The following is a 13,141-nucleotide window of genomic DNA, read 5'->3' as shown; positions in this document are numbered from 1 at the left end:
GTCAGTGTCCCGAGGGAGAAAGCCTGAATTCTGAGTGCTTAAGAGAAGAAGGTGGGGAGAGAGACACCTCGGCCTCCACAACAAATGGCATAAAGTGTCTTGGTTGTTAATGTATTTAGCAAATAAAAATACAAACCCCCAGAAACAGCTAGTAGAACAATTTTAACTGCATCCCCTCAGGCACCAGAGGGACCATGACTTGGTTTTCTCCTTCCCCCTTGGCACCCTTATCAAGACTCCAGTTCTTTTGCTTCCAAAATCTTGGCCTTCCACGAACTTCCACGGAGAAGAAACCTATTTACTTGATTCCTTGAGCACTCATTCTTTTTAGCCACAGATGAGAAAGTGCAGGGCTGTGGATAAACCACGGAGACCCGTGCTGCCCTTTCGCTCCTGAGGACGTACTTGCAGGGGAAGCCTCCGCTCACAGGAAAAACATCTGGTTCCACCGAGAGGTCCCCCGAGAGCCCCCTTCATGCTCCTCAGCCCTTCTGGGAGCCCCTGTCACTCCCCCTCCCTAGAAAACCTTCCTGTACCTCTCCAGGAGGCCAAGCCGGGCCTACTATGATTTCAAAGAGCCTCCCAGCACATGCAGTGGTGCCTGCACTCCATAGTTGTCATGATCTATTTAGGAGTCTCTCCCACTGGGCTGTGAGCCACTGAGAGCCAGGACTTGCCTTCATCTCAGTGTCCCTGACCCACAGCCTCATGCCGGATCCCACCACCGATGTCAATGCTGTGTTTATGGACTCCAAGTAAGAACCCACACTAGCGAGTGGCCTGGCGTGTTGTACCAGTAGAGGTCGAAGACTGGTGTCTGCTCTAAAAGACCGAAACTGTCTCTAGTTATACTGGGGCTTGTCACCTTAACTTCCTCACATACAATGTAAGCAAGAAAAAAAAGAAAAACAGAACCAAAAAAACCCTTCCTTGGGGCGACTGGGTGGCTCAGTCGATTAAGCATCTTCCTTCAGCTCAGGTCATGATCCCAGGGTCCGGGGATTGAGCCCAGCATTGGGCTCCCTGCTCTGTAGGGAGCCTGCTTCTCCCTCTCCATTGGCCTCTCCCCCAGCACATGCTCTCTCTCACTCTCAAATAAATAAATAAAATGTTAAAAAAAAAAAAAAACCCTTCCTTATCTTTAAAGTCTACATGCAGAGATCATTAGGACTGCATTTATTATTTATTTTATAGTATTTCATAAAGGACATCTTAATAGAGTCAAACAATCCTAAAGACACACTAGATGTTTAAAATTCCCAGATGACATCACAAGATGGGGCTTCACATTAAACATTCACATTTGAGGGTGGTAAGCATTCACTGGCAGGAACTTATCTGTAGTTTCATTTTCTTATCACTTTACACCTGACCCAAGGGTGACTGCACGGAAGCTATATTACACTTGATATGTTGGGGCTCTTGGCAATTGTGTTTTGTTTTGTTTTGTTTAGATTTTATTTATTTGACAGAGAGAGTGAGAGAGAGCACAAGCAGGGGGAGTGGGAGAGGGAGAAGCAGGCTCCCCAAGGAGCAGGGAACCCGATCCTGAGCTCAATCCCAGGACTCTGGGATCATGACCTGAACTGAAGGCAGATGCTTAACCGACTGAGCCACTCAGGCGCCCCAGCAATCGTGTTTTATTGATGGGCGAAGGGAAAGGACTCTGAACCCCAGGTAATCCAGAGGACAAAAGGGGACTCTGAGCAAGTCTGACCACCTCAACCACAATTTCGTGACTGAGCACTTGGAAAGTGACATGGCGAGACTTTGCTCTGCTCCAAGCTCCGGAGAGGCACGCGAGCCACGTTTACTTCTCCAGGTCAAACCACCGTATTTCCTAACGTATCAGCTCCTAGTGTGCACAATCAACCCTGTGGAACAGGTGTTGTTATTATCGCCGATTCCCAGACGGTCCCAGGGAGTTGAGCGCCTTGCCCAAGGAGACTGGGGCTCGAGTCCAGCACAGCTTGCCCCTGAGTCCACTATTTCCGATGCCCTGCAGCCTAACCCCAATTAAACCAGTTGATTAGATCACTTTCTCACTCTGCACTGTGTTTCTAAATGTTTTCTCACGCATCTACCTCATGTATAGATGTCAAGCAAGGCCCATATGAAATCTCTGTATTTTGAGATGTTAAAGAACAAAATGCCCACTAAAATTGTGATTATTTAAAGTGGATAGGAGGAGGCCAGAGGTTAAGAAAGGAAGGGCCCTACAACCTGGCAGGTGTCTTGGCGCCTTTTGAGGCTCTGGCACAATCCTGCCTCCCTGTCTTTGACTAAGCTCTTTCTTTTGCCCCTAAATGCCCTCTTCTCTCTTTCGGCCAACCTTAGAAGCTCAGCTCAACTGTTCCCTCTTCAGTGGAGTCTTCCCCAACCCAGTGGCCTCCTGCTCTGTGCTCCCAGAGTTCCTCCCTGTCCCCAGGTGCTCCAGCACCAAGGGCAATGACATCCAGGCCGCTGCACTGGGCACCTTCTCTGCCCCTGGACCCCAAGCGTGTTGAGGGAGAGACTGTGAGCAGTGATGAGATGCTGTTTCCAGATCTGGAAGCCTGCCAAACCATTCACACCGCCCCTCATAGGCATCACCATGTAGTGGAGGTCACTGTGGGGGTAGTCTTAGCAAGTGGGGTATTCCATCGAGAACTTGGGTGGGATCTACTGGGCACTTAGTTTAAGGCATGGAGTTCTGAAATCAGGGGATGTTTCCAACATGCCCTGGCCTAACTTCCCTTCTTTCTCTTCTCCCAGATAGGAATGGGGAGAAATCTCTAAATGCACATATTCCTTTTTAATCTTTGGAGAGGACATAAGTGATAACCCGTATTCCCTGGGAGACTAGTACAACTTTTCACAATACTGCCCTTCACCACTTTCATCTTGGAGTAGGAAATTTACACAATTTGGAGATTCATGTTATCTCTTCATGTTGCCCACTGGTAGGGGAGGGTACATAAATGTCCACATGTGGTCATTCATGCTAAGGTGACGGAGCACATGGGTCCACACAGGAAGTGTGCAAATAAGACTCCACACAGCAGGACTGAAACAGCTCTCTTCAGAAAGGCTTGCTTGCAAGATTGGTCCTTGGCTGGCATCTGGGAACTTGGATTTCAGAAGGGTTTCCATCACTCCCTGAGTGATAAGAGTGACTCACTTTGCCCAAACTATTTGTATTAGCAATACAGTTAATGCCAAACACCTGCTTTCCTTCTAGGAGTCTGGAATTCTGGTATGTGGCAGGCAGAGGGTGCCCATGCGACCAGCCCCCAGTAAAAACCTTGGGCACCGAGTCTCTAATGAGCTTCCCTTGTAGACAACACTTCACACGCGTTGTCACAACTCATTGGTTGGGGGAATTAAGCAAATCCTGTGTGACTCCACTGGGAGAGGACTTTGGAAGTGTGTGCCTGGCTTCCTCTAGACTTTGACCCATGTGCCTTTCTCTTTGCTGATTTTGCTCTGTATCCTTTTATTGTAATAAATCATAGCTATGAGTCCTCCCAGCAAATCATCAAACCTAGGAGAGGTCTTAGGGAGCCCTAACACAGGGAGTGTTAAGGTGTTCATGGGGGCTAGGGGATGACCCAAGAGCCAAGAAGCCACGGGCTTATAAAAAGAAGACAGGCAGTCATGGGGCCTCTAAGGAATGGCATCTCTCAATAAGGGTAAGTAAGATGGGACTTGGGATGATGGGGTGCACTGGGGAGGACACTGTGTGAAATGTTACAGCCAAGAAAACGGAACTAAAGCTATATAATCTTTTGTCGACATTGACGTCTCTGTCCTGGGTTTGCGGTGTTACTTTGCCAGCTGCCAAATGATGGCAGACATCATAAATTCACAGGCATTTTCTAAGATTCCTTGCAATTCAATGTCCTTAATAGTGGAGTCATCCTAGTACCCAAAAAGCTACAACGTGCACATGGAGAGAGGTGGCCCTGCTGTCAGCAGCACAGGCCTAGCAAAATGTGCGTACTTGCAAAATGTAGGTGAAGTGACAGAAATACTAAGTAGATACCAGGTCCACATATGTGCCAAATGTTCGCTCTCTTTTTCTTTCTCTTTATGATTTATGTGGTCTTCAAAATTAAGAAACATACTAGTCAATGGGAGACTGTGTTCTACATTACAGATGAATTCATTTCATTTATTTTTTAAAAGATTTTAATTTTACTTCTTTTTAAGAGAGAAAGAGAGAGAGTGGGGGAGGGGCAGACTCCACACCCACCTCGGAGGCTGTCACGGAGCCACGGGGCTCTATCTCACGACCCTGAGATCATGACCTGGGCTGAAATCAAGAGTCAGATGCTTAACCGACTGAACTCCCCAGGTGCCCCTGAATCTTAAAGATCCTTAAAAGGATAGTAATGATATTCAAGAACAAGGACCATGTATGATCACGGACACAAGTATTTCTTTTCGATTTATAAAGTCCTGTCTTAATATCACCTCATTTGATCCTCCTAACGACTCTACAAGATAGATAATACGACTTTTCTTTCATCTTCCATGTCTCTCGGTCCGTTACAAGCAAGCAGTGATGCTTAATTAAGACTTAATGGTTGACTGATTTGTAATGGCTTTAGAAAAATTACTGCTTTACAAAAATTAATAATTCCTGAAGTCTGTCAGTGGAAGAACAGGCTAAAAAGCAATCCAGGCATTCAGAGGAATTATTAAGATCACAAATTAAGTCGTTTCTATGGACTCTATAGCAGGAAATATATTTTTAATGAGGAAATTGAAGCTAATATGTAACAGCTGTCCTGTTGCCCAGTAACAGAATATTAAGGCAGATTAAATTATTAATGAAAAACAGAGCAACTTGGAAATTTAACCTTTGAACATTCTCTTATTCCTTTCTCCTTTAGATATACTCTTTAAACTGATTTTTTTTTTTTTTAAAAAACCACATTTGGTCATCTTATGTAGTTCCCATTTATAATTCACTTTGCTACTGATTAGCTATGGAATCTTCAGCAAGTTATTCACTCTCAGGCTTTTTCATCATACAATATCCAAAGTGCTCATGCCTAGAATGGCAGGACACTGACTGGAACATTACGGATGCTGGTCAAACCTCCGCCAACTCCCACGTCTTGGGCACTGCCACCTTCGGCCCTAAACTAGCCAAACTGCCCTTGACCCACCGACCTGTGCACAAAGAATAAATATTGTTGATACGACGCCCCTGAGAATATGGAGGTCGCAGCAACAGCGACCGTCAAGAAGTTATTCCTAAGTTACTAAAGTCACAACCTTACGAAAAGGGGAAGTATCCATGGAGAACTCATGGAGAGAAGAGAGAGGGAGAGAAGATATACGGGTGCATTAACATGGCCTAAGGGACCGGGCCCTCGCTGTCTTCCACGTGACGGCAACGCAGAAAGAGGAGCGATAGTGGTCCCCAGGCCCACGTGAGGCCGTGTGTACTCACATTGGTGTTGCACAGCTTGTACTGCCGATAGGCCCCAATGCAGGAGATGGCTGCAGACCGGGCGGGCTGCGAGAAGCTCTGAGCTGCCCTGGGGGCCCCCAAGCCATGGTTGCTGCTGGTTTCCGGGCCGTGGAAGAGACTGGAAGCTGCGGGAAAGCCTTGGTCGTGGGTCAAGGGCCGCTGGTAGAGGGAGGCCTTGGAGGTCTGCAGTCCAGAACGAGGGCCACCGTCACTCTGGTACAGAGGCCCATGCTGGGGAGCCCGGTGGGCCGGCGGGCCGTAGCCGTGGCTAGGACCGGATGCCCCCTGGGTCCTGGAATGCCGGGACGGGGGCCTCTGCCTCCGAAGCCTCTGCGGCGAGTGTGCGGAGTCCGTCTGCAGTGGTAAGATGTACGGGGCCTTCCCGTAGCCATACTTGCCAGGGCCGATGGGACCACGGGTCCTGCTCCTAAAGAAAGACACACAAGCGGAGATGAACCGAGTCACAGGAAGCTCCGTGTTAACCCCGAAGCTGTGGTCCACGATGGAGGGGACTGGGGAGGGATGGAAACTCTGGGACAGAGCCTATGGTGGACCAGGGAGGTAGAGGGAGGGCATTCCAGGAGAAGGGGACGTCATGGAAGCTGGCGCAGAGGGGCTCCACAGAGGCTGGAAAGTCGAAAGAAGGTGGGCGATGTGAGTGGTGGAAAATGAGGTTGGAACAGTAAGCTGTGGTCAGTATGTGACTGACGGCAGGGCCTTTGGGCCTGTTTGCAGGCTGTAGGGAGCCACTGAGGTTTTTTGAGAAGTATAAGGATATAATTGTAATTTCGGCCACAGTAACTTCCTATTCATTTGTTTTCTCTGAAAATAATCTGTGGGGTTTTTTTTTCTCACTCAACTGTGCCTGATATTTCAGACCAGTTTCCTTTACCATTCATGCCCAAATAGCTTTTCCAGGTAAGTGGAATTTAGCTAAGCAACCACACCCTAATGCAGCCCTGAGGCCTGACTTGCTCTCGGTCAAAATTAATCCCCAAAGAAATTAGAGGAGGTCAAACAGTTGGCCATCCATCACTCTTGAGGCAACACACGCTGAACACTGGGTGAACAGGCATCTTCGTGTTGGTATAATCTTTAGATTTTGTCAAGACCTGCTGCCTTGTGACCTTAGAAAAATCACATAAACAGTTGTGTGCTGGTTTTTGGGGGTGGGGTGGAGATAGCCCTGGTTTGTGGCATTTATCTACATCCAGGGTGTAAATGTTTCCTCCATGGCCAATCTCAAGCCACCATCATGAAGACACAACCAGCTCTAGTGAATGGGATAGAACAGCTCCAGCACAACACACTGCATGTAAATTTATTATGCGACTACTGTTTACAAAACCCAGAGCTAGGAATGGTCAGGAATATAAAAGTGAGTCAGATATGGTTCCCAAGCAACCTTACAACAGAAAGCAACCAGAACATGGTGGGGTAAGGTGGAGTAAGGGACTTGAGAGCAACTACACACTTTTGTTTGGAATTTCAACTCAAAGCTGTGGGATTTTTGAGGCAAAAAGAAGCATTTCTGTCTGCAGGGATGTGAGAAGGGGTTTCACTGTCACTGGTCTGAGTTGGGGAGCAAGGTTCCAATACTCGGTGGCAGGACCTGAAGAAATCATTTCTTCTTTGTAAAATGTCTGAGCTGGATCTAATGACCATGAAGGTCATTCCAGCTCTAAAATTATATGCTTCCATAATAATTAATTCTACATTTATGTAAAATTGGAAATGTGCCCAAGGGTTTCTACAGGATGGCCCCATTAAAATAAGCACATTAAAATAGCAATGAAGGTGAAACATTAATTTCTGTCCTCATGAGGAAATTCTTTCTTCATTCTATGTAACCACCGAATATAAAATTTAACAGACCACAACTAATTATTAACATCTTTATCACTAATTGCACCTTCATTCTTAGCTGATATGGTTTTGAATTAAACTGTGCTACAGTGTTTATTTTGCCTTGAGGCATTTCTCGATTAATCTTGGCAACACTTGGGACTCTGTTAATGATGGGGGATCCAGTGTGCCGCTTTAAGACAGGCAATTAAGAAGTTAGTCTTAAAAATATATATAACTTGGATGTAATCTGCCTTTTTCTTTCTTGTGGCAGGCCAGGTAAAATGAATGACATCATGTAAAGGCGAGGGAAAGAATTTCTCTGTGTGTGTGTCTTTTCTTTTTAAGATCTGAAAGCCTACCAAGAATTCCAGCCTCAAAGTAAACGCTGGGTGGAGATGCCAGCTTGGTTATTGAGAAATGAGGACACATGGAGCAGTGCTTCTCAAACTTGGATGTGCCCAGGAATCAGCTAGGGATCTTGTTAGAGGCAGACTCTGATTCACTTGGTCTGGGGTGGGGCCTGAGACTCTGCGTTTCCAACAAGTTCCCAGGTGCTGCTGGTCCTGCTGGTCCAGAGTCCCACAGCTTTGAGGAATTGAAATTCCAAACAAAAGGGTAAAAATGCAACCATAAAAGATTGTATTTTTAAAAGATTTACTGATTGATTTGAGAGAGAGAGAGTGTGCAAGAGTAGGGGGGCAGGGGCAGAGAGAAAGGGGGAGAGAAACTCAAGCAGACTCCCAGCAAGGGCCTCCATCTCAACACCCTGAGATCATGACCTGTGCCAAAACCAAGAGTCAGATGCTTAACCGACAGCACCACCCAGGTGCTCCAAGAGTGACCATTTTTAATGGAGAACAACAGCTGTAAAATTTTCTTCTAACGTAACAGAAATCTGCTGGCCTGGGCCAGGATGCACTGCTGCATCTCACCTACCGAGAGCTACTGAACCGGGACTGACTTGATCCTGCTCTTGGGGAACAGAGGCAGCAGAGGGAGAACCTACTGTTGGCTGATGACTTGGGTAAGCATCTTTCCAAAGGCCGCCCATCACCCTGAGGATGAACATTTTTGTATCCAGGTTACCTTCCAGGAGCCTCGGCCTAAATGGAGAACCATGCAAAACCCACAGGAACAGCATCACCACTGGAAAGATGATGTTTCAAAAACAAACGAGCGGTTAACTCTGATAAACAGGCTAACAAGAGTGAGCCACCAGTTGGGGTGTGATTGTGAGAGATGTGATTTCTGCATCCTTGAATCGGGATGCTGGATTGAAGGGCAGATTCATCGCCACTTGGCCAAGAGAGCATGTGTTTTCCTTACAGCGGGCAGAACTCATCATCCTGACGGTTCAGGATGGCCCCTTCCCCACCAGGACAGGGTCCATCTGGACACTTGCAGGGTGGCCGACACGAACTAGGCAGATTTATGCAGTGTTGGGATAACAAGCACAGATGTGGCCAAGGGAAACTGTGTGGCCAGTTAACTCTTCCATGGAACATGCGGTAGGTACCTGGCAAGCTGTGAGCTCAGTTAGTTCTGTTTGGTCTCCCTATAACCCATCTTTGGGATTTTACTTTGCATTCCTCACTTGTCAAATTTGGGAAGCGTAGGTCTTGAGAAAGAAACAGAAAAAAGCCCAGGTTGGGCATCAAAGGCCTACGTGTGAGCACAGCATAGTGGTTAATGGCTTGAGCTCTGAAGCCAGGTTTCCTGGGTTGGAATGCCAACTCTGCCATGTACTGACTTATGCAGCTTCGGGTAAGTTACTCCATCTTCCGCTGTGTCAGTTTCTTCACACAGGGTCAGGGCTAAGATGAGGCCAGTGAGGCACACAGGATGCAGCACGGAAGGGTCGTGTAGGTGCTGGTGGAATCTCAGAGTGCTGTCTCCTTCAGTGTTGTGCCCAAGGACCCCAGCTCTAGGCCCTGTATGCATTTATAAACCAGATGATAACAGTACCTTCCTTTCAGGTTGTTGTAAAGAATAAATAGTAAGAGCAAAAAACTTAAATAATGCCTAGCACAGAGCATGCATCATGCAAGTATTTGCTTTAAAGAAAGAAAAAGTTCTAACTTGGCAACCTACTAGGCTCTATGAACTTTGGTAAACAATGCACCATCCGTTTTCTTACCCATAAAATGAGAGCACACCCACCAGGAGGGCTGCAATAAAGAGGACAAGTGTTGGAGACGATGCAGAGAAATGACCCCTCGCATATTCCTGGAGGGAATGTAAAATGGTGCAGTCACTTTGGAAAGCTATCTGGAAGTTCCTCAGTAAAGGTAAATGCAGTTACCATATGACCCAGCAATTCCGATCTTAGCTATATACCCAAGAGAAATGAAAACATATGTCCACACAAAAACTCACACGTGAATGTACATAACTGCTTTCTTCACAACAGCTAGGACACAGAAACAACCCATGTCCATCAAGTGATAAGTGGACAAACAAAACAGTATATCCAAAGAATGGGTTATTATTCAGCCATAAAAGGGACAGAGTACTGAGATATGCTAAAACAGAGATGAACCTCAAAAACATTCTAAGTGAAACAGGCCAAACACAAAAGGCCACATATCCTATTGATATGCACTAACCAGAAGAGACAAATCCACAGAGAAAGTAGATTACACAGTAGCCAAACTATGAAAAGAGCCCAAATGCCCATCGACTGATGAATGAATAAAGAAGAGGGGGTATACATACCCAATGGAATACTACTCAGCCATCAAAAAAATTGAGATCTTGCCATTTGCAATGGTGTGGATGGAGCTAGAGAATGTTACGCTAAGCAAAGTAAGTCAGAGAAACAAATACCATATGATCTCACTCATATGTCGAATTTAAGAAACAAAATGGATGAACATACGGGAGGGGGGAATAAAAGAGAGAGGGAGAGAAATCATGAGAGACTTTTAATGATAGAGAACAAACTGACGGTTGATGGAGAGAGGTGGGTGGGGGATGGGCTAGATGGGTGATGGGCATTAAGGAGGACACTTGTTGTGATGAGCCCTTGGTGTTGTACATAAGTGATGAGCCACTGAACTCTACTCCTAAAACCAATACTGAACCATATGTCAACTAGAATTTAAATTTAAAAAATAATAATTAAAAAAGTAAGATTAGCCGTTGCCAGGGGATTTAGGGAGGGAAAAATAGAGAGTGACAGCTGAAGGATATGGGGTTTCTTTTTGGGGTGATAGAAATGTTCTGCAATTAGACAGTGGAGATGGTTGCACAGCCTGTGAATATAATAAAACCCACTGAATTAGGCACTTCATTTTTTATTTTTCTTAAGATTTACTTATCTATTTTAAAGAGAGAGAGTACTAGAGAAGGGGGAGGGGCAGAGGGAGAGGGAGAAGCAGACTCCCTGCTGAGCTGGGAGCCCGACACAGGGCTCAATCCCAGGACCCCGAGATCATGACCTGAGCCGAAATCAAGAGTCAGACGCTTAACTGATTGAGCCACCCAGGCGCCCCACTGAATTACACTTTAAATGATTGGTTTTATGGCATATTAATTATATCTCAATAAAGCTGTTACTTTTTAAAAAATTAGACCATGAATAATTCCTGTCTTATCAACTTATAATGATGTTTTAAAGATCAAATTGAGGTTACCAATAGGAATGCACTTTTTGTCATTTTGTTTTCCATCATTTGTTTCAATAACCATCGACAAACCTTTATTGAGCAGATTCTATGAACATCTATTGAGCATCCTGTGTAATGTCTTCTCTGCTTATTCCACATTTCAGACCCTGAAACAGAAGTAAATGCAGAGCCTCCCTCCCCCACAGGATGGCCCAATGACAAGAACCTAACAGTAGGGCTCTGACACCAGGTTCCGGTCCCAGTCCTTCTCATGACCTACTGTGGGTGTCTGGGAAATTGTTGTTTCTTGAAATAGTGGCTGCAAATAGCATTTTGGAAAGGGTAACAAGCACATAAAATGTTTTCCTTATAACAGGCTGGCTGCCATCCAGGGCCTCATTATGTGTGATGTTGTGCAGCTTTGTGATGTTAGTCCCAGCCAGCGTGAGCATTCCAGCACAGACACCGCATCTAGTCTCCTTTTCTCAACCCTACGCACGTGCCTGGGAAATGTGTCATTGCAACCATCACCGGTAACAGACAACACCCACACTTCTTCTGCCTGCCCAGACCCTTCTCCTGAGTATACCGCATAGTCCCAACTGACCTCTAGACTACAGAGAGTCTGCTTCTCACCTGGGAATCTTGTCAAGATACAGCTTCTGATTCAGGAGGTCTGGCTGGACCTTAGATTCTGCATTTGTAACAAGCTCCCATGTGATGCCAATGCCGTGGGTCTTGGGACCACACTCGCCCACTCATCCCCACACACATCTCAAACTCCACACATTCGAGCCCAAATTCATCATCTTTCCCCCCTCCAAGACTGTTCCCCTTCTAGTTCTTCCTATAGTCTCCACATCAGCAACTCTCAAACTTGAGGAAGCATCAAGATCACCAGGCAGTCTTGTTAAAACGGGCCACTGAGCCCACCTGCCAAGAGTCTGATTCAGGAGATCTGGGGTGGGATCTGGGAATCTGCATTTCTAACACGTTCCCAGGCAATGCTGATGCTGGTCTGGGGACCACACTGTGAAAACCACTGCTCTGTTTCACCCCCACATGCCCCCCCCTCGCCCAAAGTCGGCTGGCCCTTCCGCTCTCCCCACAGCTCTGTGTCCAGTCCACACTCCTCGGCTTTGCCACTCAGGCTGCACGACACGACTCCGGCTGCCTGTCTTGTCACAGCCCCTGGCACCTCACGGACCACCCACACCACACTCCGTGCACTCATTTCTCACACGCTGTTCATGCTATTTCCTCTCGAGGCTGCCTTCTCTACCGCCAGGTCCTAGACTGACTACCTCTTCCCCCTTTGGGACTCCGCAGAAGCATTACCTCCCCAGTAATGCTCTTCCTGGTGCGAACTCCAGCCCAACGCTTCACTGCATAAAATCCATGTCCTTCTCTTTCAGCCTTCTCTTGGACCCCATGGAACTGTTTAGTTACAGCATGATTGTTTAGTCTGCCTTAGTTTACCAGGCTGCAGGCTCCTTCGGGGCCGGGGATACCTCTTATTTGTCTTCTATCCCGAGAACCTGGCATAGGAAGTGCTGAGCAACTATTGAAGAACTGAAATAACGAATGAATGAATGGCTCAAACCACAACTGCCAAAGGAAGGAAAACCCCCCTTCCCATTAATGCATTTGTTTCATTTCTGCTTTATGAAATATTATATTTTATGAAAAGATGGTTAAACTGGTGTGGCACTGAGGATAAGGCCACCTTCCTCTACGTAAGAATAAAAGTCTCATCCACTGGGAGAGGCCATTCCTGGTATCAACCCCTGGAGAAGAAACAGGTTCTCGGAATGGAAAGAGGGACCCGGCAGGGGCTGGGACTCGGCCTTTATTCTCAAAAGGAGGGATGAATTATGGGGTCGGGGTGCCTCCACGCATGTCTGTCAGAGCTGGAGAGCCACCGGGCAAGGCTGCTTGTGGTTATCGCATGGCTTCCCGCCTCTTTGCTGAGCACTGAGTGGAATAGGCAGAGAGAGAAGCCTGCCCTCCAAAAGCCAGGCTGTTTGCATTTCTTAGACTCTCCATGTTGAGTTCCCTTTGGTTTGGCCTTAGAGCTCAGACAAGTCTCTGTGTGGGGCCCGGCCTCTCTGAGCCGTGCTGACAGGAGCCACACATGGGCCGCCGCGTCCAGCAGAGCCACAGTCCCTGGGACAGGCCTGCGAGGAGCCCCAGAAGTCTGAGCCCGGGCACCATGGGGAAG

At 46.9% G+C, this 13,141-nt stretch overlaps 1 protein-coding gene across 1 annotated transcript in view; it reads right to left on the bottom strand.

Annotated features, from left to right (window-relative positions):
• The window catches only part of THSD4 (thrombospondin type 1 domain containing 4), a 572,226-nt gene that overhangs the window by 443,372 nt on the left and 115,713 nt on the right, over positions 1-13,141 (bottom strand). Inside the window, exon 5 of the mRNA XM_025884296.2 lies at positions 5,444-5,891. Coding sequence (XP_025740081.2) covers positions 5,444-5,891 — 448 coding nt within the window. The remainder of the gene's footprint in view (positions 1-5,443; positions 5,892-13,141) is intronic.

The sequence above is a fragment of the Callorhinus ursinus genome, unplaced genomic scaffold (genome assembly GCF_003265705.2).
Source record: "Callorhinus ursinus isolate GAN/ISIS: 27379988/994484 unplaced genomic scaffold, GSC_fseal_2.0 scaffold25, whole genome shotgun sequence".
Lineage (NCBI taxonomy): Eukaryota > Metazoa > Chordata > Mammalia > Carnivora > Otariidae > Callorhinus > Callorhinus ursinus.
Note: the sequence above shows the minus strand (reverse complement) of the source record. Positions and strands in the feature narration are given on the sequence as shown.